This window comes from Mirounga leonina, unplaced genomic scaffold, assembly GCF_011800145.1.
Source record: "Mirounga leonina isolate KUSES-001 unplaced genomic scaffold, KU_Mleo_1.0 Mir_82, whole genome shotgun sequence".
Taxonomy (NCBI): Eukaryota; Metazoa; Chordata; class Mammalia; order Carnivora; family Phocidae; genus Mirounga; species Mirounga leonina.
In genome coordinates this window covers 2493633-2520002 of record NW_023270825.1, presented here as the reverse complement: position 1 = coordinate 2520002, position 26370 = coordinate 2493633, and the positions used below count along the sequence as shown (strand labels likewise).

The following is a 26370-nucleotide window of genomic DNA, read 5'->3' as shown; positions in this document are numbered from 1 at the left end:
AAATAAGTGCGGAAGAAAACAAACTAGCATGTTGAGACCAAGTGACAAAGATCACATACTTCTAGGCCTTCCGATTCAGTTTACTAAGCAAATTTTAACAGAATTCAATACTAAGGGCTGCTTAAAGTATGTCACTCGTTAGTGGAAGGGCATCTGGAGCATCTCAGGCAGCCAGTTCTCAAAGTCGGGTCTTGAGGCCCTGGGGGAATAAAGGCCCTTCTTTTTCTAATTACCTGGGTTTTCTTCAAATACTTGAACCAAAACAGTGTAACACGACGGACTGAATGCAGAAATAGGTATGACAACCTACGTGTTATTATTAAGGCAGTTACTAAAGAAAAGCACAAAAATGTAAAAATACCACTCTTTTCACTACACAGGGGAAGGTAGTTGCTTTTCATAAAAAATGTTACTTATGTCAACATGTGATGGGTTTATTGTTAAACTGAAAGAAGTGTCTTCATTTCTAACATGGTAAATATGAAGGGCTGTAACCAACACAAACAAAAGCTCTTTGGGAGGTCTCAACAATCTTTAAGAGCAAAAAGCCGTCCTGAAAGCAAAGTCTCAGAGCCCCTGGGCTGACGTGAGGTGCGCCTGGCTGAGCCTGCTCTTCCTACCCTCCCTCCGCACCCACCAGGGACATGCGGCTCACGCACACTTACGCGGTGCTGGATCAATCATGACACATTTATGTTATATTTGTGAGGTATGAATACCCTCTCTATTTGCTTTAAAAGGGAATTTTTAACAATCAGCATCCTAAGACATCTCTTAATAATTTCACTAATAGATACTGAGGGCTGAGAAATACAAAAAAACTTGGCAAGCCAACTTACTTGGTTTCTCATAAAATTTAAGGCTTATTTTAAAGTAATTTATATAATTCAGCCCGAGTTCTCAAGATGTTTTATTAAGATCATACAAAGGTCCAAACAGTACAATCCCTGAAATAACTAAAAAGCTACCTCTTTCCTGAACTTCTCAGATTTGCGCATTTCCTGCCGCATGGAGTCGATCTTCTGCATGGCCACCTCCACCTCCTCCTCTTTGTCGCGGAGCTGCCGGGACACCTTCTGCTTCTGGGAGCGGAGCTCTGCCATGCGCTCGTTGAGCTCCGAGAACTCCTGCAAGGCCAGCTTTCGCTGCTGGTGGGCATCTTTGAGTTCTCTGGCCTGAGATTTCAATCGCTCTGAAGCTTCGACCAATTGCTGAACAGAAAGAATGAGAGCTATTTGACATTTGCTTGACAAAGATATGGAAGGCTGGAAGCTCAGTCTTCCCCCGCAAATGCCGGCTACAGACCATGGCCAAGACCCAAGAAGAGCTCACCTTCTTGAAAAAAGCTCTGGCTCGGCCCCAGCACGCTATGAGGTGCCTGGAAGAAGCCACCTGAGCTGAGGTGCTGAGCGTCACCTTCACTCCAGAAAAGACCCCCAGTGACACGGCGACCAGAAGCCCAAGCTCCCCCAGCCAGCCTGAGGCCCCGCTTGCAGCGGCAAGTCCGGCTCACCGGTGTCAACCTCTCTCCGGCGCCATCCACACAATCACACAGGTGGATGGAGCACGAACGTCACCAAACAGCAGACTCAGGAAAGAACGTGTTACAGAAGAAAAAGCCTAAGATTTCCACCAAAGTAAAGAATCATAGAAAAAAGACGACAGGATTGCTAACCCTCACTAGAAAGAGCGATGGGGGTGGTTGTCCCTCTGGCTGCACGGGCAACATGGCCTCACCACCAGCCACCCGGCAGCCTCCCCCCTGCAACCAATCCCTTAACCACTGGTGGCAAAGTCACCGCGGCACCTGTCTGACTGGGAGGCGGGGATGTGAACAGGTTGGCGAGGAGGCTCCCCCCATGGGGGGGCATGTCTCCACCGGGCCCCCAGGACCAGGCTCTGGGTGTTACTGTAGCTGGAGTGAGGCGGGGTCTCCTGTCGCGCACTGAGACAGGAGTGCTGTGGTAGGATGCCGTGGGGAACTGGACAATCTGGGTTTGAAATCCTGCACATTTTAGAGAACGATCACAAACCGTGCGTTTAACAACTTAAGTGTGTAAATGAATGTGTTTCAGAAAACACGATCCTGTGGTATGAACATACTGTATGATCATGGAGTTTGATATATTTCACCGAAAATCAAATTTATAAAAGCCTTTTGGGGGGAATTACCCGAACTTTAACAAATGGTCTCTCTTGTAGCGCCCTGTTGTAAGGAAGAGCTCACTTCTGAAAGAAGGGGGGGTGGGGAGAGGCCGCTGCAGGGGGCCAGATGGAGCAGGGGCGGGGAGGGGGGAAGGACTGGCACCAGACACAAGCGTATGAACCCAGCTGGGTCGGTTCCTGTGGACGCTGGGACATGGGGACCCTCTGCACCGCCATGTCCTTACTTTCACTGGGGGGTATGGCCCACAGGGCAGGCTTGTGGTCAGCATCCAGGAGGAGGCCCACGAAGTCATGGCCAGCCACCCTGGAGGCTGAGTGCCCAGTGGCCCGGCGGGACCCTCGGGCACTCGTGCCCCTCTGGGGCTGCGGGCAGTACAGGCCAGGACACACACGAGGGTCCTGGAAGAGGTCCGCGGACCCCTGCACGACTTCAACCTCACCACTTAAGAAACCATTCACACCCCTCTCATGGCAAATCACACCCCGGATTACCTTGTGAAAATCCTCCTTCTCCTGCCGCACCACACGGTACTGCTTTTCCAGGCCTTTCAGCCGGTGTGTGGAGTCCTCATGCTCTTGCCGAAGGGCCGCCGTGTCCTCCAGCCGCCGCTCGAGCCTATTTGAATCTGAGCGAAAGAGAAAACAGACCATCTGACTCCCTGAGAGTGAATTATTCGTAATTCCTCATGCTCTTTATCATTTAGAAGCTTTCTGACTTCCTCACACACGTGAGCTGTGTCAAGTGCCACTTGCTGAGCCACCCATGTGAGCTGCCCGTCTGGGTAACGGCTCTGCCCCGGGGGCTGTGAGCCCTGGCGTGGCACTGAGCCACCCGTCTCAGGGACTGCTAACCCTGAGCAAGCACAGGGCAGCCTCTGTGTGTGCCTGACTCGGGCCCTTTTCAGCGTCAACGGGGGTGGGGGCGTTCTAGGAAGGAAACGGAGAGAAAGAACAGGTTTGGAGACGAGAGCCAACTGCCGGGCTAACCCCTGTGTCAGTTGAGGGTTAAGACTCAAAAGTGACTTGAGTCTTTAGGAAGCTTTGATAATCCAGGAACCACGTAAAATGGAGGGGGGAGGACAGATCCAGCATCTAAAATACCGAGGAAAGAAGGTCACTGAGGAAAGCCTCAGGAAGAAATAAGCAATTCTGTCTCAGGGCTACAAAGAGGGGAATTAAGACAGAAATGTAAAATGTGCTGAGAGTTTGTGGATGAAGTACTAGAAGACACAAACTAGCTACAACTAGAAAATCTGTAATTTGAGCTAAGCCAAGGTGGAGAAATCATCTCAAGTGAACAGACAAAAGAGACCTTTAAACAGGTTCAGTGAAGCCAAAGCTTTTTTTCTCCTTTTCCACCTTACGAAAAGGACTGAAAATTTTCTCTGAAGGGATGAATGCCCAAGAATACAGACCACCTACCTGCTATTTTATTCTTCAGACGCTCGATCTCTTCATTTAGCTTTTTGATTTCCTTATCCCGGGCCAAGCTGCCCAGGGCCCGGGTGGAGCCATGCAGGGACTGCACGGTCTGGGTGGACTCTAGGGGAGGGAGACAGGGCGTGAGGGCAGGCCAGTGCTGAGGGCGGGCATCCGAGGCTGTGGGAGGCTGGGCTTTGCCCTTACCTTGCAGCTTCCTGCTCAGCTCCAACTTCTCCTGCTCCAGCCTCCGGATCCGCCGTTCGTAGGCTTCTACCTGCAGGCTGTTCTCCAGGTCCCGCTGCACACCCTCGTCTTTGGTCAAGGTGCTGGACTGCATTATGCTCTTCAGAGAGCCTCGGTCGGAAAAACAGCTGTAAGTGAAGCAACAGGGTTTTCTCATCTACTGAGAATTCATAGCTCATCAGCATTTTAGAACTTCTGGGGCAAAACACACATCTTTCAAACAGGCCAACAACACTGTCTGTGAAAAGACTATAGAGTCAGAATTTAGAAGAGTCTTCCTTATGGCTAATGGTCAGATGACGGGGGGTGACAGACAAGGATGTGCCCTCTGAGGTGGTCAAAGAAAATGCCTCTGTGAAGGAGGGAATGGAATCCCTACGGCACCACTTACACTCAACCAGAAATGCAAGAGGAGACGGTATCCTGTGGGCATCTGAGCGTGGGGGCCTGGCAGAGGCCACAGGGGACGGCCCTGTATGCCCAGGCCATCGAGGGCCTCCTCCTGCTGCTGACCGACTGACGATTTCTGGGGATGGGCCGCTCCACCCTCCAGGGCTCATCCTCCCGTGCAGACTGAACAACCCGCACGGTTCTCTCAACTCCAGCACTGTGGGCGGCCCAGCCACTCACCAGCGACGGGCCCGCAGCGTGCACCACGTGCACAGATTAAAGCCCACGGTGCTTGTCGCACTCAGAGCTTAATTCTTGAACTGGTACACAAGTTACTTAGTTCTCTTGCTTTTAATGTGACAACGATGCTGGGGAGACTCCTCTGGCTCCTGCTACACTGAGTGCAGCCAAGGCACCTGCACACACACGTGTACGGAAGGGCCGGGCTGGTGTTTCTCAAGGGTGGCCCGAGCATGCTGTGCACGCCAGCACCGTGGGGTCTGTTCCAGAAGGAGGGCCTGGGCCTGACCCACCAAACTGGAGCCTCGGCAGGTGGGCCTGGAACCCCTGGGTGTAACAAGCACCCACGGAGCTAGAACGGGCCAGAAAAACGAGGAACCTCTGCAGGAGGGATTAAGCGGTCAGTATGCCTACGGCATCTCGGACCCCTTCCTGTGGACTACGAGGCACCAGCTGTCACTCTGGCTCAAGTGCTGCTTAACCCCGGCACCTCACACCAAGAGAGCTTCAAGGGCTCAGGCAGGAACAACCCTCTCCTGAAGGCATTCTCATCAGTCCGGCTATGAGCTGCTGGGAGGTGCCAGGAGTCAAGTTGTGTTGCCCTCCTTCAGGCGCTGCGTGGTCCCAGCTGCTTCACTTCGCCTGTATTTCCTCCTCTCTCCTCTCCTCCTGGCCCAGTTTTCTGTGAAAGCCGGTGACAGCTTGGCGAAGAGGCCCATTCAAGACAGAGGCTGACAGGTACAAAAAGTCACCACGGTATTTGGGGGCTGGAGCTACACGTGGGGCTTCTGCTCCTGGCTCTTTAGATTTCCATTACGTCTGGGACTGTGCTCCATGGTGGAAGCTACAGCGCTGCGGCTAAAATCCTTACGAAAGCCGGGCATGACCGGGGCAGGGACCTGCTGGCCACGGCCATTGACATTCTCTCAGAACAGATCTTGCCAACACTGATGGCCTGTAAGTCAGAAGTCAGCTAACTACCTCCCATGAGCTAAGGATGGGTTTCCCATTTTCAAAGCATTGTTAAAAAAGAAGACTATGTAACAAAGACCACCCTTTGTGGAAGAATTCTGCCAGGCCTGCTACGTGTCACCATGTATAGTCATCAGGTGGCCCTTTCAAAGGACAAGCCCTCCCCCCAACACTGACGCAGGCATGCACCCAAACAGGAGCAGCCCCCAGACTGCTCATCCAGCCCAAGGGGAGGCTCTGGCTGGAGAAGGATAAATCTAGACCTACCTTTCCGTTGTGAATGTAAAACCGATGAATGGCAAATGTAACCCAGAGAAGCCTGTATGAGAACCAGGAGGTAATATTTCCTGCATAAGAACACATACAACAAAATTAAATCCATGTTCAAACAAAGGGAAAGAGGCAGGAAAGAATATTACCCATTGGTAAAATCAGGGGTGCACGAGAGAGAGTCGTGTGGCTTTCTAGGACATGGAGGACACGCGTTCCCCGCCAGAGAGCACAGCACTGGCAAATTTGCCGTTCTCGGGCCTGGCTGCGCTCACAACGCAGCAGAGAGGACAAACACACTGCTTCAGATGAGATGATGTCCCGGGCCCAACGCGCACCCCAGCCCAGCCCGCTGTAGCCACAGCAGCCACCACTCCACGTGGCCCTAAGCAGAGGTGCACAGATGGTGCACACACACAGCCCCCGGAGGGCGCGGGGCAGAGCCTGGGGGCTCCCAGGCCCTCGGCAGAGACAGAGGCCAAAGGCAGAAGAGAGGCTTGGAAGCCAAGGTAGAGTATTGTAGGTCAATGTATTACCAACTCTGTTTTTCAGCTTCAGGATCCTTCTTTATCGAACATGAGACCAAAGTTATAATTCATCTGGGAGATGTCAGTGTGGAAATGGTTTCTCTGGAATCTAGGAAAACCCTTTCCACAGGACACTACTTTTCTCCGTGTCGTCTATAGTTCAGCTCTTATTTGAGTAAGAGGAATTCTCTAGGGAGCACTCAAGATCTTTCTTCTACTTGGTTGAACTTCAGTCCCTCTATCCCCAAACCAGGTCACATGTATGGACTAAAAAAGGCTGGGTTCGAGGAGATCAAATAACTTTACAGCCTCTACGCAAAACTCTCTCGGGCTAAAGGTGACGACCGATGCACCAGAGGCCCTGTTGGAGCGGCCAAACACCGACGGCCCTAGAGCCAGGACCCGATCTGGAGACTCCACGACGTCAGCGGGAGGACTCCGAACCCACACACAGTCACTGCTGCTCCCAAACCCCTGCCATAGAAACACGTGTGTAGACACCCAAGCACACGGGACAGCAGGAAGCCTACACGCTCATGCGCGGGGACCGGAGCCCCAGAGGCTTGGGAGCCCGCTGTGGGGGAGTGGAGGGCTCCTCGCCTGCTCAGGGCCTCGAAGTCTGGAAGCGGGGACAGGGCTGTGGCGGGCTTCCAGATGGTGGCAGAGGTGACGCAGTCGAATGCCATGAAAATACAGCACAAGCACGTCTGGTGAGTTCCAGAGGAGAAGAGCCATGTAACTCGATTTTACTCCCACTGAGCACAGGCGTACCTCGGGAGAAATGCTGGGTTCCGCTCCAGACCACCATAAGAAAGTGAGTATCGCAATGAAGCGAGTCAAGTGTATTGTGTGGTTCCCCAGTGCATGCAGGAGTTCACACCACACTACAGTCTACTGAGCGTGTGACAGCATTGTATCAGAATAAAGTACACACCTTAATTTAAAATACTCTACTGCTAAAAAGTGCTAACCATCACCTGAGCTTTCAACAAATCATAAGCACTAATGACAGATCACATAGCAAATACAGTAATAGTGAAAAAGCTTGAAATATGGTGAGAATCACCAGGATGTGACAGAGAGACACAAAGTGAGCAGAAGTGGCACCCAAAATGTGCTGGAGGCACGTGCAAACCTTTAGTCTGTAAAAAACCCAGTATCTGCAGAGCACCATGAAATGAGGAGTGCCTGTGACCCTTACTTTTTCAAAGGCACATTAAGGACCAGGCTGAAAGTCGGAATAAAAGGTGTATTTTCTTAAAACAACTACCAGATTTTTAAAGAAACCAACTCAGTCCTAAGATGTATCATACTGGCAAGCAACACCTTCCACAGAACACTGGCACTATTCGGACCCACCGGGACACCACATGAGGACGCAATAGCGTTAACACTTACAATATTTCTTAGCACATCGTCATCCACATCAAAGTTGGAGGTGTCAGAAGGACTGCTCACGTCAGGAATATAAGGTGCTTCCAGGTTCCGTATGTTTTCCCAATTCAGACCTTCAAAGAACGCGTGCTTTTTGAAGTCCTCTATCCCGTTCTGGCCCAGCCGGCGCTCTCTGCTGCAGATGAGTCTCTGAATGAGGTCTTTGGCTTCTTCAGACACGTCGGTGACATGGGATGGAAACTGAAATCGCTCCTGGAGGGTGGGGAGGTCGGTGGACACAGGATGAAAACTTACTCAGAAAAATCGAAGGTATACAGACATTTCAGGAAACAGAGAGGCGACCACTCCAAAGCAAGTCACGACTACTTTCACGGTAACTAAAATGCAAGCCACAGCTAATGAAACTGAACTCCAGAAAGGCAAACGAGAAAATCATTAGTCTTACTGCTTTTACGTGTGGCAAACTTGGTACCACATTACACATAAATGCCAATAATGATGGACAGTCACCCATCAAAGTGGCCGAGGACACAGACCACGCGCTGTGTGGGACAGGCCGGTACAGCCCTCTCAGAGGGCGTTTCACCAGGAGCTATGGCAATCCCACTCTGAAAACTGTATTCTACAGAAACAGTCAAAAAGAGAATACCTAGCATGTTCACAACAGCATGATATTCTGACCAAGTAAACTGCAAATTACCTAAATGTCCACCAAAAAGGGACCTGTTAAAAACAGGGCACACACACGCCAAGAGAACGGGCTGTTTCTGTGCATCGGACAGATGACAAAAACACATGGACAGAACCACCTGGTCATATGCAATATGCTGCCATTCATTCCAACCCCCCCCCCGCCCCTCCCCACACACACCCAGCCCAGGCCCGCCTCTGTGATCTAGAACCAGGGACAGCAGAAGCAGCTCGCGGGGTTGCGTGAAGATCAGGTGAGTGCGAGCACGCAAAGCACTGGACCAGGCCCCACAGGGAGCGTGCTCAGTACCAGCAGGCTCCTTAGGATTCACGGAGTCCCATTCAGCACCTTAACAGCACTTATCATGGAAAAGCAGATGCGGTGATTTCCACCATCTATGCTCTACCCTTCTGTGTCATCTGACATTTTAATGGTAGGTACAGACTAACTTGCAAGTGAAAAGAGTCATTTCTACCTTGGGAAAAGTGTTTTTTACAAGTATGGCTTGCTCTGATTTGTAGTTAAATGGAAGACCACCCACCACTTTCCTGTTAATCTGCTCCCTATGGGAGCAGTTAGTGAGGGACGGGGCTGAGGACAGGTCAGTGGAGGGGGTCACCCTTGGAGAGGCGTGGAAGGACGCTGAGAGCACGCTGGCAGAGGGTGGGAGCGGCGTGAAGAAGACATACGTGACTGAGGGAAGCAGATGACAGAAACACGAGGAAGAAGAGTAAATGGTAAAGCAAACGAGAAATGGAGGCGAGGCAGAGAGGAGGCGAGGTCGGAGTGGAAAATGCACAGCTGGGAAAGGGAAAAGGAACAGGACCCAGGAGGTGGAAGGATGCCGCCATGTGGAGGCGCGTGGCCCCGTCATTGAAGCTGGTGAATCCAGACCCTTGGGTGGAAGTGCCCAACTGCTCCTCAACCCCGGCCATCCTGAGGCCACGCACGCTCAGCACGCTTCTCCTGGGCCGTGACCTGGAAGCTCTCCTCCCCTCACGCCCACACCTCCTGTGTCGGCCGCCGGTGTGGACCCTACTGCCGCAATCTCTCTGCTCCTGTCTGGCGGCCAGCAGCCTGCTCCAGCCTTAACACCTCTTCCCCAAAGATGCTAACAGCTTCCAAGCAGCCCTCCCGCCTCCAGGCCTGTACCTCGGGACTCGAACCAACAGGACATGGAAATGCAACGTCTTACTTCGTGGTTCATGATCTTTCCATAGGTCTCCACGAGTGACTCTGCGTAGAAGGGTGTTTCTCCGTACAGCATCTCGTACATGCAGACGCCCAGAGACCACCAGTCACACTCGGGACCGTACTTGCCCATGCCGTCCTCCATCGCCTGCAGGATCTCGGGCGAGATGTAGTCAGGAGTGCCCACGGCCACAGAGGACTGGACCTTAGGGGAGAGGTGGTTTTGGGAGGGAAACTCTCAGGCCAAATTCCTAACTACCTTCTCTAAAATAGGGACAACAAATAACGAAATCATCATGAAATAAAACTGTGGCACTACACACTGGGCAGTTTCCAGAATGCACAAGACTGTCTTGCACACCTGGTCTCTCTGTGCCCAAAAGCCCACCTCAGCCCCCAGATGACACTGCAGTCCCTCAAGGGGTGGCATGGCCCACACGCTCCGTCACTGCCCCAAGTGTGGTCCAGGGGCCATGTGTGTTCAGGCTGACCCTTTACCACCCCCGTGTGCACACAGGCCACCCTGGGCTCTTGGAGAACAAATTCTAAGGTGGGGCCCAAGACGCTAAATTTCCAGCATGCTCCCAGGGATGCTAAGGCTGCTCACCCAGAGCCTACCCTTCAGTCTCCCAAACGGGAACATCTGGAAGTAGGTCCAGGCACTAGCTGGGTGCTCAGGAATTCCCCAGATGGGGAAGCAGGAGGCTAAGGCCCCTAAAGGGGAAAGAACAGTCCCTCGGCTACTGATGTCAGCAGAACAGGCCTGTGACATCTCTACGGAGATCTGTGGCCAGAGAGGGCAGCAATCATCACAGAGAAAGCAAGAGGCAGTGAGTCAGCTGAGCAATCAGACTGGTCTCGAAGCACATGGAGAAGAGTCCGTAAGACTGAGGGAGGAACAATCACAGAAGGCCTGACTCTCCCTTGGGTCGTGTCTGAGGAGGGGGCCGTGGGGTGCAAGCAGTACCCCGGGTCAGACTGAATCAGCAGCAGGGGGGGTCTGCCTCCATCATGTGACCAGAGTCACTGCTCTGCCGCGTGGCTGCCCGCTGCAGAAGCTCCGAGGCGGACAGCGGGAAGACTGGAGCATGAGGTCGTGACACGGGACGAGTGTCCACACGTGCGGGTAAGAAGGCTAACCAACACTGGAGCTCAGTCTGAGGCCACTGTCTCGTCGTCAGAAGACTGGACTTGAGGACAGCACCAATATATCAACTCATCAATACGCAGAGCTTGTTGGAAAGAGAAAGCCTAGCATCCAGGACCCCCGCTTCCAGATCTACAACACCCACAGAGAGAAAACCGCTCACTGACAGGGAGTCAGCTGCCCGCAGACAGAAATGAGGAGCGGTAGTTACAGTGAAGGTTTGTGCGCCCGACTGGCCTGCACAGGGTGTTTCAAGAAAGGACCCGAGGGCTGCCTGTCATCCCCTGCAGCGCTGATGTGACTTGAGCTGCCTGGCCACGTGAGGAAACCGGACAACCCGTGCCCCCCAACTGAGAGGCATGTGCATGACTTTTGTAAACACAGAAAGCTAAAAAGAGGTTTCAAACTTAAGTAGAACATTTCAACTGTCTCCTAAATGGATTTATCTTTTTAATTTACATTCACGAACTTGGTTTCTGAACTGGATCTCAAATTAAAATTTTAAGCCCCTTAATTACGAGCAAAACCCCAAATCAAATGGAAAATCTCCAACAAAATACCTACAGTTCCATCGTCATTCATCTTCAAGCATGATCCAAAGTCAGCCAGGCGGATGTGACCATTCACGTCCAAAAGGACATTGTCAGGTTTAATGTCTCTGTTAGTAAAATAAATAAACGAATTAACCATTTCCATGCTACACACTGAGTAGGTCAAAGCTCTTAACCTTAACAGCAGCGTACCAGCTCTGACAATCTTGGAAAAACGTCTCCCGTGACGCTTTACTTGGGTAAGCAGTGGCAGTCTTCACCACTACCGCTCACTCCTGTGCGCGAGCTGATCCCCGTCAGTCAGGTGACAGGCCATTCCTGTTCCCACCACACGTGCCAGGGGCTGTGCTCGACCCCAGGTCTACGACGGGAACCAGACCCCGCGGCCCCCGCCTTCACGAAGCTTCCCACCAGCTGAGATGGCAGAACATGAACACAGGATCGCAGACACACACACATGGTCTCAGCACCAGAGTATGACATGCGTGGTATGTACTGTGAAGAAACGTGAGGAAGTCGAAAAGGAAGCCGAGGGTGGCTGAGCAGAGACTGGATGAGAGCAGGAGATGGGTGAGGCTCTGGGGCAGGAGCCCGGCGGCCAGCAGCGCACCACGTACCCAACGCCGGAGCTGACGGGACAGACCTGGGGGCTGAAGACCAGCTGTCAGCAGTAAGCGCCTGGCAGGAAAGTAAGCCCACGCCATACCTGCTGCTCTGTGTCCTTAGAAACGTAGGCCCCCGGGTAGGGGGACGACCTCTAAAGCACAAACCCTCCTTCCTGGCAGAACAAGCTCAAATGACCGGCCAGCATGAAAGGGAACACAAACGTCAGGAGCAAAAGAAGGCAGATGCTCACCCAGAGGAGTACAGGCAGGCACCGAGGCGACAGAATGCCACGCCTCTGGGAAGACAAACGCGCACCCGCTACTCCCAACATCGGGGGCGAGTCCCACAAACAAAGTGAGCAGAAGATGACAATTCTTACCCACAGGAAGACCCACAAAGCAAAAGAAAACTAGCACAGCACTCCAAACTGGAATAAACAAACAGGAATAGGAGAGAGAAAACAAAACAAACCCTCAACGAGTCGGGAAAATAAACACTAAGGACAGAACCAGACAAAATCAGGACAAAATCAGGAAGAAATGAAGAGAGTTGATTTAACTCAGGAAGAAATAAAAGAAAAAGACAAAATCTTATCAGAAATGGTGACTAAATTATAAGGTGCTCAAAGGAGAACAAATTCAAATAAAGATCTGATGAAAGGCACTGAAGAAAGGGAGGGAAAGATCTAGAAGAATAAAAGGGAGACAAAGCAGTGAGAAGGGTCAGAGAGAACAGCTGGAGGGAAGTGGAAGACAGGCTAAGAAGACCCAGCACACAAATAACGGGAGTCCCCGAAGAAACCGAAACAATAAAGCATAACTAATACTTGAAAATACAATTCGAGAGAACTTTCCAGAAGTAATAGAAAGGGCCTGCATTGACAGACTGATGGGCCCATCACATCGAACATTTTCCAACTATTCTTGGAGCCAGACAAGTTGATACTGAAGGTCACAGGGATCGGTTACTGTGTGAGGGCAGCCAGAAGAACCGTGAGGAGGAAGCAAGGGGGCTGAGGGGGCAACTAGGCCTCCATGGACTCAGCCTCCATGATTAAAGCAGCAGGGCTCTGGTGCGGAGACACAGAGGGACGACAGGACAGGACGGAATGTCCAAAACCAGACCAACTGCACAAGGAGTGCAGACGTGATGAGGATGTTCTCTCAGTCCACTGGGGCAGAGAGACAGGTGAACAAGTAAGCGGCTCTGGGGACAACAGGAGGGCCTCTTCAGGATAAAGTAAGAGCCATTCCTGGGGAGGCTCTGCAGAGCCGCCCTGACCACCCACTCCCCGGATCTCCATCTCGGTCAGGTTTCCTCTGCGCTATCCTGTGTCTCTTCCACACAGCTCCTTGTTCTCGCTGTTCCTTTCTCAAGACTGTTTTTGTCCTCGAATATTCCTTCTCATAAAACTGCACCATTCTTCTTTCATTCCTAAGCCGTATTCTCTGTTCTCTCCGGGGATGTGATATCCTCCAACAGCGAGTCTTTGTGAATCTGTGACTCTCCGTTTCTACCTCTGCTGAGGTCTGGGGCCGACCTCTCAGAAGCACGGGTGTTGCGCTCCCCACTCCCTGCCGCCCACTGCGTCCTGAGCTGCAGAAGCCCAGCTGCCCACGGGCTACCACAGAAAGGGCGCAGGGCTGTGGCACAGGGTCAGGATCGTGCGTGTTCAATCCAGCAGTGTTATTGCCACTCATGCTGACGAAACACACCTCTTGCTGGCCCTAACAAATGTAGTTTCACCCCACTCACACTGTGTCCACCACGGGAGGCTGGGGTAGGACCGACTTCCTGCAAAACCTGACTTTGTGACCTTTCTACCAAAAATGCACAGCTTTCTGCTTTTAGACTGGGTCGTTCAAGCTCTAGGTCTGAATCCTGAGTTGATGGGGGTGCTAATTACATACTTAATTTTCCTCCTATGCCTGGATGTCGAACAACAGAGTGAAGCTTTACGTAGCCAATTAAGAAAATAAAGAGAAAGCTTTCTAATTAGGGAAAACAGGGAAAGAATAAACTGTTAATAAGGTGGTCAGATTAACTTCCCTGGAGATTGGTGACAAATGCAAAGACATTTATGTCTGGTATGAATCAGGCACAGTCTGTCAGAAAGGAAGAACATAAAATTGAAGGTTGAAAACAACTACAGTGAACTGTTATAAAAGCAGCCGCAACGACATTACGGAATCCATGAAAAAAGAGAAAATGCACTGTCCCAAACCTCATCACCCTAAAAGAAGTGACATTTGGGTGCAGCTCCCTCTGCTTACTCTATGACACACGGAACCTGTGGCCCGGTGCCCTGGGCAGGACATGTGGCTGAAGGCAAGCTGTCCCAGGGCCCTGCGCCTCAGTTTCCCTGCTGAACAGTGAGGTCACACTCATGGCCATGTTAGGAGAACAATGGGCCCCGAGCCTCCCAACACGGGACAGTGACGCCTTCACAGTCCTAAGAGGAAGGTGATTTCCAATCTAAACTTCCATACTGGATCATCCATCAGTCACACATGTGGATGGAATTAAGATGCTGATCTCAAAAAAAATGATCTCAGGAGCCTCCTTTTCCAGAAATTACAGAGAGTAGGTGCTACCAAATCGAAAGACTGAACCAAGAGGACGATACGATGCGTGACTCAGAAAACAAGGGATCCAATCCCAGGGAGATGGGCAGGGACCCTGTCCAGGGGCAAAACTCTCAGAATGAGGGCAGAGCAGTAGGCTCAGAGAACACCCTGGACAGAAGGGAATGGGAAGGAAGAGGCAGCTCCAGGCAAAATCAGACCAAGGCTACCTGCTGTGTCTGTGTGTGCATAGCTTTATGATTTGGTCACAAAGTTTGGGGATAATTAGCGATGGCTCCCACGGAAAAGTACACTCATGAAAACACAGGGCCGCTACTAACCCTGGAGGAGACGAGTTCTACAACGGGGGTAATGCTGTAACTGCAGGGCTCATCTGTAATACTTAAACAGGCGCCGTATTATGAACACCAGACATAGATTCAACCACAAGTTATCATTTACGGCCTGGGATGATGTGGGAGGGGACGATGGAGAGTGTGTGGGGGAGAGGGCTGGGAGAGACACTCTGTAAAAAGTAAATCTCCATTTTAATAGATGTGACCTAACTGTCCCTCCTCTGCGAGAAAGAGCACAGCAAGAGAAGCGCGTTACTCAGAAACAGGAGGTAAACAGCAGAAGAAACAGTTAAGAAAGGTGACAAGCTACCTGTGGCCAGTGGAATCTGGGCAGGGCAGGAGACTCATATACAACTATCTCGACTTTGATCAAAATGAAACAACCCCCCCAGGACCGATGCGCTGTCCTAAACGGCAGAAAGCGACAGAGGCGGCTCTCGCACAGGAGAGCGCGGGCCCAGCAGAGGGCCCGGGACAGCGGGAGGCAGCCAGCCACACCGACCCCTCCTCAAGCGCCAGTCACACTCTCGCTCAGGCTGCTGTGGTATGTGCCCCTCTTCTCAGCCTCATCTTCCTCTGTGTTTCGTTGGGGGCCGTGGAACAGAGAAGGCACTGCTGAGAAAGCAGACACAGACACAGGGAACCCACGAGCTAGGGGGCAAGCATCCTGGGGAGGTGGGATCAGCAGGGGAGAGGGTGAGCCAATGTCAGGTAAATATCAAAGGTGGCTTCAGTGACCGGCACTCGAGCATCACGATCGTCACAGTAATGCTGGGATCCCCTGGTGCCAGGCGCTGGGGCAGCTCAAAGTGAGGACTGCTAACTGCACGACCTTTCTGGAGGGCCTGGAACCTGGGGTCTGTGACGCAGAGAACTCTGAAAGGGTATTTTAACACATTAGATGGAGTTTCTGTAAAACGTAAGAGGTGATTACCTGTGCACATAGTGAAGCTGATGGATGGAATCGATGGCCAACACCATTTCACCAATGTAGAATCTTGCCATATCTTCTGGAAGCTTGTCTTCAAATTTACTGAGCAACGTCAGTAAGTCACCACCCACATAGTAATCCATGACTAAGTACTACAAATTGGGAAGAGACAGGAGAGAACATTTAGTCAGCACCAAGCCTGACAACTGAAGGCCAAACTCCCACCGTGAAGTCCCTTGGCTCTTCAAGTCTGGATCAACGGCTTGCTCCCACGTCATCCCACGTCATCCAGGATTTCCTGCTTTGATGTATCCTAACACTGCTGTACTTTCAAAGTTAGGCATTTGGCAGAGAACAAACTTCAAGAGATAGTACATCTAACCAATGGAGAAAGTGACTGAAGGGTTTGATGCTGGAGAAGGCACAAAAGCCAGAAACAGGATTTGTGATCTATCAAGTTCTACTGCGTTTAAAATAATTTTCCAGGGGGCGCCTGGGTGGCTCAGTCGGTTAAGCATCTGCCTTCGGCTCAGGTCATGATCCCAGGGTCCTGGGATCGAGTCCCGCATCAGGCTCCCTGCTCAGCAGGGTCTCCCTCTGCCCCTCCCCCTGCTTGTGTGTGCATGCATAAATAATAAACAAACAAACAAATAAATAAAATAATTTTCCAGGCCCTTACATCACAGGAAGAGACCACTGGACCAGAGGAGGAAGGCGAGTTACCTAAAATCACATGAAACTAGCAGCTCTTATTAGAAAGGTGATCCCATGAACAAGCTGAAAAGTAGGTACTTATGAGTACACCCCCACGAAACATCAGAACATTTACTGCTTATGTAGAAATCAAAGCCATGAGAGAAAAACGTCCAGGTGCCGGGTGTTCCGCTAACGGGACTGAGCAGGCCCTCCCCTCGGAGCCGGCTCGTCCCAGGGCGGGAGGGGCAGGGCGGCCTTCTGTCTGAGAATAGTCTCTGGGCGCAGCACCCTGAATGCTCTGATGTCTGACGGGGCATCTCACAGGTCAGGGTGGCAGCTGCTGGGGTCACCACGTCTCAGGGACTCCTGGACAAGGGGGCAGGCCCCACCTCAGAGCACTCACCCCCAGTTTCCTTTGAAGAGATGGATGCTCTGGTCTGAGCAGTTAACTAACCAACAGAGGGGAAATACCACCACCTTGCTTCCTAAGCCAGGCAAACAATCACTTTATTTACTGAGAACCTAACAACAGTAAGAGTTCCCACTCAGGGAGCAACTACTCGTTCTGTGCTTTCAGGCCTGATTCACCCGCTCTGTGGATGCCCACAGTAGCCCTCCCCACAGATGCCAGCACGGTCCTGTTCTACAGGTGAGGAAGTGAGGCTCGATGACGCGCCCGAAGTCCCCCAGCCAGCGAGTGACAGAGCTAGGATCTGAACACAAGCAACTGGACCCAGGCCCACAATGGCGAACATGGCCCTCGGTGCCTCATGAAAGAGGAGAGTAGCCACCATGCTGCTGGGCTCCTCCGAGGAGGGAGAGCCTTCACTCTAGGCCCCTGCTCTCAAAAGCACTTGTGCTGACAACCCTCCCATCCTGCCTCACAAGCCACTCTCAAGACTCACGTCGGCTGACCCCACCTCCCTGCCTGATCTCAGGGCACCGGGGCACTGCAGCCTGCCTGTCCAAGGGCGGGAGTCCTGTGTAATCAGGTTCCCCTCACCCGTGCCCATAACATCTCCTGTTTCACGGAAGACCCTCGATGGCACCCACCGAGCTAGTGCTTTCCCTCGTTCACTCACTCATTTGCTCATTCTCAGCTAGGAGCCCTTGGCACCCCTCCAAGGCAAGGGGTGCTCCTCCACAGAGCTGACATCGAGGGGAGGGCCAGAGACCCTAAGTAAGTAAGGAGACGGTCACAAGACTTTCAGAGAGCACTAAGCACAGAAGAAAACAAAACCACACAGCATGCTAGAGCATGACCAGGCTGCATGGACCATCAGGCAGATATCTTGGGGCCTACACGACAGGCAGAAGCCGGCCTTGGCACGGGCCAGAGGTCATGTTCCAGACAAAGGGACGTGTGCAAAGGATGTGGCCCGTTGCGGGGAATGGAGAACAGTGACTATGGCCGGAGCGCGAGCAGGGGGTGGGGGTGAGGCCAGGCCCCACAGACCACAGCAGGGACCGCAGGCCCCACTCAAAGAGCCAGGGAAGTTGCTGGGAGGTCCTGGGCTAGGCAGCTGCAATCTGATGTACTTTACAAGCTTGCTCTGCCTGCCCAGGAAGAAGGGACTAGAGGATGAGGGCCAAGAGCAGGACAGGAGAGGGGCTGGGAGGCCAGGCAGCAGGTGACGGTGACAGGCACTGGGGAGGGCAGAGAGGATGGATCAGGCATCGTGGCTATCTGGAGGCAAAGACCAGAGCACCTGCTGACGGACGCATGCGGGGTGAGGGGGTAGGTGAATGAATAGCCAAGTTCTGCAGCCCCTAAGAAAGCAGTAGGAATAAGTCAAGCACCACATCTAGCTGAATCTCAACGGTTTCCATGTCTACCTGGAAATCTGAAAAGAAAAATTAAAACGTAGTATAGCAGGGCTAAATATGATTGATAGGTTCCTAGAAAACGAATCTGTAAGGAAAGTAAACTGTAAGGGCTTATAACGCAGACACTTAGAAACTGATTTTTGGAATAAGAACTAGACCAATTATCATGTAACACAGGATTCTAAGTAAGGCAACGCCCTTTCACTTACTGGTGAAACAGGTTTAATTTTTATGACATGGCAAGTTTAGATACCTACAACAGAAATTATAACACGAACTGGCTTCGCAGGGCAGCCCAAGGAATCCACCTAACACAGCCGGCACCCCCCCTCCACCACCCCCCCCCCGCGACACTCAGGCCGCGTGTTTGCCGGGCCTGCTTCGCACCTGCCCCACAAAGACTGCCACTGTCCCAGAGAGAAGGAAACTTGCCCAAACTCACCACTCGGGGGCAGCAGAGACAGCCAGACCCTGGGCTGCCAACCCCAGCCTGAGGACCCAAGAAGGCCCAGAGTCCCTGCTCTCCTTCTCCCTAATTGTCACTGTACCTCTATTTGTGCAACTCTAAACACTCAAGAAGATGGCTTCTTGGCTGGAATTCCTAACTGACCGTCTGCGGTCAGAATAAGCCTGGGGACGCCTCACACTTCAGACTGCAACATGCCGTGCCGACTTCAGGGAAGACACGTTGCTCTCCTTCGGTACAGACCCACATTGCCTAGACTGCTCAGAAGCTTCATTCACATGGGAAACAGGCTGGAGCCGGTCCCCTGTGAGCAGGGGGTTTATGTGGAGAGGGCCCCAGGGCGTCAGGACTCTGCGGTCTGTGGGGAAGGGCACTGAGCACCACTTCCTGCCACAGGCCGGGGCTGCGGTCCTTGCTCAGCCCCTGCATCTGTGTGACAACCTTGGGCAGATGACTTCATCCCTTCCTGCTCCAGACACTCCATTTAAAAAGTGGTGACAACCATGAGCGCCTAAGCCATGGGGTCCCTGGGAAGACAGGACTGAGGTGACCCACGCGCCACTGCTCAGTAAACACAATGGTCCCCTCTGTAGAAACAAGCATATTTATTTAAAATTCTTTTATTATTTTTTTTAATTTTAGAGAGAGAGAGCACACACACGTGAGTGAGCAAAGGGGGCGGTGGGGGGGGAATGGGGGAACAGAGGGAGAGGGAAAGAATCCCAAGCAGACTCCACACTGAGCGCAGAACCTGACGTGGGGCTCGATCCCACAACCCTGAGATCATGACCTGAGCCGAAACCAAGAGTTGGACGCTTAACCAACTGAGCCACCCAGGCGCCCCTATTTTAAATTCTAAATAAAGGGTATAATAGACCCTTTTACCTAATTCTGGGCATTTCAATCTAAGGGATTTCTTTTGATGTCTGAAAGAGACTGCTCTATGATGAGTAAGAGAGATCCCACGTCACTCGGCTTGCTGTAGGAAATGGAGCACGCTAGTGAGGGTGCGCTCAGAGAGACAGAGGTCCCCGCCCTGAGGCTGTGCTGACCCTCGAATGCGGCCAATGCTGGAGCTGCGCAGGCCGGAGGAGCGAGGCAGAGACCAGCTTCTCCGGGTCTGTGCTCGCCCGACACCTGGAGCTCCACATAAAAGGACTTCAGGTTTAGGCGAACCTAGAGTCACTCTTGGAATTCAAAGTGCCTGAGACCCAAGGTTTGGTTTCCCTTCACTCTAAGCTATTGTGGTTTTTTTTAAGATTTTTATTTATTTGACAGAGAGACACAGCGAGAGAGGGAACACAAGCAGGGGGAGTGCGAGAGGGAGAAGCAGGCTTCCCCCGGAGCAGGGAGCCCAATGTGGGGCTCGATCCCAGGACCCCGGGATCATGACCTGAGCCGAAGGCAGACGCTTAACGACTGAGCCACCCAGGCGCCCTCACTCTGAGCTATTGTGTCTGCGTTTCCAGGTGTCTACGTTCTCGTCCAGGCGTGTGCTGGTCACACGGCAGACTGGTCAAGACTGAAAGAAGCCCAGCTCAAGTCAGGAGAAACGGATGCTAAGAGTCCCCCCAAAACCCCGTGTCAGAAGGCCTCAGAGAGCCCAGCTCGTCCACCTGGGAGGACTGCAAACCAGCTCAGTGTCCTGGGCCTGTCGCCAACCAGCAGGACAACAGCCACTCGGCGTGAAGGGCTGAGCCCCTGTGGCCCTGCAGCACTCCCTCGTCTCACACGTAACTAAAGATGGAAAAGGTTTAAGATGAAAAATGTTTGACGCCCCCAGCTTAAATGGAATAAACCCAGTGAACAAAATAATCAGGTCATCTAGTAATTAGAAAAAGTATACAATCTCATTAGTCTATTTTTTAAAAATTCCACCTGATTACTACATTAAAACAAACCCCTAAGTTTTCTCTGGTCATATATACGTTTCAACAATGTCAATTCCAAACAGTCTTACTCATTTTTTCGTAACAGCATAAAGGAATCAACAAACTTCGGCCACACGCCATCTGACTGAGCCTCAGCTCCCGGAGACCCACACGTACCAGGTAATTCTCGTCCTGGAAGGCGTAGTGCAGCGTGGTGATCCACTGGCAGTCCCCGTTCACCAGCACGTCGCGCTCTTCTCGGAAACAGGCAGTCTGTAAGCAATCAGGGGGAGAGGCGGTCTATATCCATCTGAGGAGTACAGTCCCGAAGAGAGGGGACCCTGCTGGGACCCAGGCTCTGGAGACAGTGCTGGAAGCCTGGCCTCCCTGCCTCACCTGCAACCTCCCCCCCCAGGCGGCTCCCACCTGCTCCTCAGTCTTTCTTTACCTGCACTGGCTGAGAGGCCGAGTGCCTCCGGGTTCCTCCCGGCCCCTGCCCACACGGGCACTGGGGGCTGCTGAGAACTCCCTCCTCATGATGAGCCTCCCCCCGCCACGTGCCCGCTGCTCCAGCTGGGAGAGTCCACCTGGCTCGAGGGTGGACGCCAGCCCCTCCCACCCAGCAATGCCTGACCTCTCCTGAGCAGGCCAGCTTCGTCTTGATGGCCTATGGCGTGGCCACCCCGTGTCTGCCCTCTCGCAGACCGTATGGCTGGCAGGGGAGGGCACACCCCCGCCTCGTGATCTGAGCCATGCCATGGCATTTACTTCCAGCATACTGATGCACGTGATAGCAACAGGATGCTATGAAGACCTATGGCCTATCGCATATGGGTAAAAGGCTAGCTTTTAGGCTGTCATGGTTTGTTCAAGAAGTTTACTACATAGGTGGCCCCTGTATTTAAAATGCCCAGGTTCTCTGGCAAAATTATAATAAAATGTTCTCTTTATTGAGCACAGAACATTTTAACTCCTTCTTGTATTTGAAACTTGCAAAGCTTCACAAAAACGAGAGTGGCACTAACAGGGGCCCCGCCCTGCCAGGCACTGGAGAATTCTACCTGTTCTCTCAGGAGACTCACAGTGGCCTGTAGAACTTGTTTCTTATAAGCTTTGTTCTAAACTTGTTTTCTCAAGTTTTTCTTTCAAAAAGATGACTGAAGTAGATGTGCCCCGATTCTACTAATTAAAAGCAAAGAAAATAACTCGAATGGGCCAGCAATCAGCTTACACTGTCCAGTTGTGCAGAGACCAGAGGTCCCGGAGCCCCTGCGGCCCCTCAGCCAGTGGCCACCAAGACCACCGGGCCTGGTGCAGGGCGGCCACAAGACGCTCCGCGTTCTCAAGCGTCTACCTATCCATGTTTAGAATGAAAGCCATTCTTACACTGAGGATCCGCAGCATAGTGACCCACAGACAGGAAATATACGTATTATTCAGCAGTTTTGTTTTGTTTTCAGAGCAAAGTTTCAGGACTTTTTTTTTTTATGAGCTAAAAGCCCAGCACGATCCACAAGTTGTGAATTCACATGGCTCTGCAACTTCTGTACTGCCCCCTCTTGTTGACTTCATGTGTTTAAAGATTTTTAGAAGTTAATATAAAATGTTCAATATAGGCTTACTAAATAAGAATAAAAAAATGAATTACTGTAACCAGCATTTTATATCAATATTATGTTTTTGTACCATCACACTCACATACCCCATTACATATATTCTGAGATAATCATAATTATCATCATAAATCATATATAATCATAATAATTCTTGGACTTTTCAGAGTATGCCAATTAGGATCTCTGTAACCAGATTTAAATTTCAAAATTCCATAGTTTTAAAATGTACTCACCATGACATTTGGGTAAATACTAACTAGTATGATAAGGTGAGAATCACCTCTCCCTAATCCTGAGACTTCTCACTCCTATAAAAATATAAACTTGAATGAATTTGCTACTAGCATTTATTCCCCCAAAGTTTTATGGAACACTAACTGCTTTGTTCCCCACGGAAGAGTCACTTCAGCGGCATTCCTGTGACAACCGCAGCACCAGTGGTGCGAAGAAGGGCTGCTGGGCACCAGGTGAGGAAGGTATCTGGAGCCCAGGTGACCGCACAATGGTGATGCATTCTCTGGGTAATCCAGGGCGAGGCCTTGTGTGGGCGCACGGCAGGAACGGGGGTACACACGGGGAAGCAGAAGAAGCCGCAAGTGACAAGACGTGATGAGCTCAAGATGCTGAGTGAGCATGCCCACCCACCTAGTTAACGACAACCTGAGCTCAGGAGAGGGATCTGACCAGAATAAACATCTGTACTGTGATCTGCCCAAGGTGGCAGGATCAGCCCAGGTAAGAATCAGAGAACACAGGGGGAAGGGCCACCTAAAATTACAAGGAAGGTTCAGAGTGACAGGATGAGGGAGGCCAGAAACCAGGGAAGGAGTTCCCAAAGGAGGAGGTGGCCGATCCTGGGGGCGCGCAGTCCCAGGGTGAGCTTGCTTCACAGCTGGGGCACAGCAGGGGCGGCGTGGATGGGGGGAATGGGTGAGGCTGGATGCTGCCACAGGTGTGTGGAGGGCGTTGGGCCTGGGCAGTCCAGCGAGAGGACACAGGGTAAGTGATGGAGCCCGAGGCGAAGCAGAGGGGCACAGAGCATGGCTGGTGAGGATAGACCGGGGGGCGAGTGTGGGCAGCACCAGAGGAAAAGCTCGGGCTCACTCCGCAGCCTCACCTGTCTCCGTCGGGGCCAGGAGCGTGAAATAGGCTCCCCAGACATGGACACAGCACTCAGGAAAAACGCATCTGGAACATCTACTTACAATTCTCATCCTCCCTCTAGGAGGGAGCATTAAAGACATTTCTGTACTTAAGTAGGCTCCAAATTCAATAATGCCTTTTGCGCATGAAGCAGAACTGAGATAAATGCCTAAAATTTCCGTGAAGGCTTTAATGTTCCCTTCCAGTAAACAGCCCTGGCGGGAGAGGGGCTCCGCAGTGCAGCGGACAGCCAGGACGGGGCTGACGTCGTGGCAACAAAAAGCAGTTCACTTGGGTCAAGGAGGGAGGCCCAGATCTGGGAGGGCTGTGGTCTGGACCCCATGTGGTGTCGTGGCCTCTCTCCTCTCACATAAACCCCAGTTCAACTGTTGATTAGTCACCACTCCACGCTTACCTCTGCTCTTTTCAGCATTTCCCACTTGTTGAGGATTTTCATGGCGTAGATTCGTTCAGTGTTCTTCATTTTGACAACAGCAACCTGGAATACGAACAGGAGTTTAACAACAATGTAGTTAATGGAACAAAAGGCCAGCACATTTTCATATAACTACAGTGAAATCTTAATTGCCTGGGGGAAATGAAACGCTGGAAAATGAGCTGCTGAGGAAAGAAGAGTTTTTTACGTAAACAAAGATTTGCCCTTTTAAGCATCAAGACTTGATGTTAGCCATGCTGCACCTGGCACCTGACTCGCTCAGTTCAAAAACCTTCAGCGGTGAGCAGTGGGTGCACAGGGGGGTTCACCGTCCTCTTCTTTGGGGCATGCCTGGGATTTTCATCAGAAAAACCTTAAAAATCTACTCATTGCTCCCAAGCCTTCCTCCCTGTGTCCGAGGGCTCCGTCCCCACAGCCTTCCTACGCGCCCACTGGTGCTCACATCTACCTCTCACAGGCGGGATTCAAGTCCAGCTCCAGCACAAGCCATTCTGGGCCCATGGGCCTCAGTTTCTCATCCTCCTGGTGGAGCGGTGTTCAGGCAGGGCCTAGAAGGTGTCAGTGCTCCCACACTGATGAGAGCACTTCCTAGACCAGCTGTCCCCACGATCCTGAGAGGAAAGTGTTTCCAAAGCCATTCTGCTCAAGGAAAAGGGCAATACCACAAATATTCCCAATCTTGTTTATGGAATCATCCAGAAACGTTTCTCTCAACTTTGCCTGAGTAGTGGTGGGGGGGGGTGCACTTCTGAGCTACCAGTTTCATACGCTCTCATCACGGGACGTGGAGTTCTGGACTGTCCACATTCTCTCTGGGAGGGGGCTCCGGAGTGGCACGTCCCATGATCTCAGTGCTATCGGTCCACATACCCGGGCTCCACTGCAGACCCCCCCAGACAACCTCCCCTGGCGTGTCATTAGGAAAAAATAGTTCAGTTAGAACCATATATGTTCTTCATAAAGACCGTCCCAGCACTGACAGAGTCCTCATTTCTGTGATCCGCTCAGTGCTGTCACTGAAACTGGGCACACTTCAGGTACATGATGACAGGAATATCCCAGGGAGGCAACGGCAATAACACCTCATTACCACAGAGTGCCATGTAATGGTAGTACTGTTAAGAGTCCCAAATTCTAGTCCTGGCAGGGGAGGGCTGGCGAGCACGTGCAGGGAGCCCAGACGGGATGCAGAAAGGCTGGGGGGCGGGAGGAGCTAGACGAGGGAGCCGGTGATATGAGGAGCCCAGGCCACGGGGCCCAGGGAGGGGTGGCATGAAGCCAGCGCGGGGTGGCAGAGAGCACGGCTGGGGTCTGATCAGAGGCCAGAGCAGTTTCCAAGGGAGAAATGAGGGCACGACACACAACTGTCCACACTCGCTCGGGGAGGCCAGGGCTTTCTCCCTCGACTATTTATAAAGCATTTTTGGAGGAGTACTTCCTTTCTGTGCATTCTACCGAAGCAGATGCAGTAGGGGTACCATCAGGTGCTTGTAGCAGAAGAATCGTCAAAAATACTGACATGTTTTCTAAGACAGATCACAGGCCTTGTTCAACTCAGCAGGCAGAGGAGGCACCTGAGAGCAAAGCGGCCGCCCGGTGAACTCACTGCTTTGTTCCTTGTCCGGCACACAGTGGGAAATGTGCGCCCCACACAACCAACCCCACACCGCATTTCGTAGCTGTGCGGTCACGGCAGGCGGGCTCACTGGCAGGCAGAGCACGTCAGCTGCTGCGCTGGGGCCGCGTGTCACTGCTTCTCCTCGGAACCCCCCTGCCACGGGCTCCCCCAGCCCGAGCTAAAGGCAGAGTCTATGCAGAGGCGTTTCAAAGTCGAAGAGGCGCACTGTAAAAGTGCCTGATCCTGGTCCGCTGCGGGGACCTGGGCCTCCCTGGCGGGGGCATGACACCAAGCAAGGCGCCCGGGGCAGAGGCCATGGCCTCCGGGGTCGGCTGTCTGGCCCAGGGCAGCGAGGCCGGCACACCTGAGGCGAGCGGAGGTCGGGAGGGCAGTGCAGAGGGCCGTGCTCGTGAGCGGGCCGGGCTCCGACGGCAGGCGAGCCGCCCACAGGGAGAACGGCCACTGCCTCGCCCTCCCTGCACTCTGGAAAAGGACCACAGAGCTATTTTTCAATTCACAAATGGATTTTTAATAGACTTCTTTGTCTCTAAGAAACAATATTCAGGGCAACTCACCTGTCACAAGCTTCTTCTTTTTCTCTTAATTCTTTCAGACTCTGCCCGCCAAGCACCACTCTCCCAACGATCCCAATAATGACCCCCTCCCCAGATCAGCGCACCGGGTCCTAAAAATGCTGTTGTGGCCGTTAGGCAAAGTCAGCACAATGAAGTTTATCTTACCTCTCCAAAAGCCCCTCTTCCGATCACTTTAATGATTTCGAAGTCTTCTCGATGAAGCTGCATCTCCTTCACCAGTTGTGTAAATGGTTTAGCTACAAATTTAAAAAAGCAAATCAACAATTTACTCTCATAAGTTGAGACTACATAAAAATTCAATTGACTGGGGCATTCTACTAAATTACATAGTTTTAGAAAAAAAGTTTACTTTTTAAATGTTTAATATCTGGCAAGTTTTGGAAAGTCCGTATTTATGCTCAATTAATGTAGATGTTTA

At 52.0% G+C, this 26370-nt stretch overlaps 1 protein-coding gene across 4 annotated transcripts in view; it reads right to left on the bottom strand.

Annotated features, from left to right (window-relative positions):
* CDC42BPB (CDC42 binding protein kinase beta) overlaps positions 1–26370 on the bottom strand; it is a 98372-nt gene that overhangs the window by 31699 nt on the left and 40303 nt on the right. For 3 of the 4 annotated variants that reach the window (XR_004677022.1, XM_034992710.1, XM_034992711.1), the window contains exons 2-13: positions 26097–26188; positions 23697–23780; positions 20700–20795; positions 15666–15814; positions 11219–11312; positions 9512–9712; positions 7629–7877; positions 5701–5780; positions 3793–3959; positions 3589–3708; positions 2659–2792; positions 969–1211 (exon numbers count right to left, since the gene is read on the bottom strand). Coding sequence is in view for 3 of the 4 variants with exons in the window: in XM_034992710.1 (XP_034848601.1) it covers positions 969–1211; positions 2659–2792; positions 3589–3708; positions 3793–3959; positions 5701–5780; positions 7629–7877; positions 9512–9712; positions 11219–11312; positions 15666–15814; positions 20700–20795; positions 23697–23780; positions 26097–26188 (1709 nt within the window). In the remaining variant the exon portion in view is untranslated. Of the gene's footprint in view, positions 1–968; positions 1212–2658; positions 2793–3588; positions 3709–3792; positions 3960–5700; positions 5781–7628; positions 7878–9511; positions 9713–11214; positions 11313–15665; positions 15815–20699; positions 20796–23696; positions 23781–26096; positions 26189–26370 lie in introns of those variants that run through there. The other variant, XM_034992712.1, reaches the window with a different exon arrangement.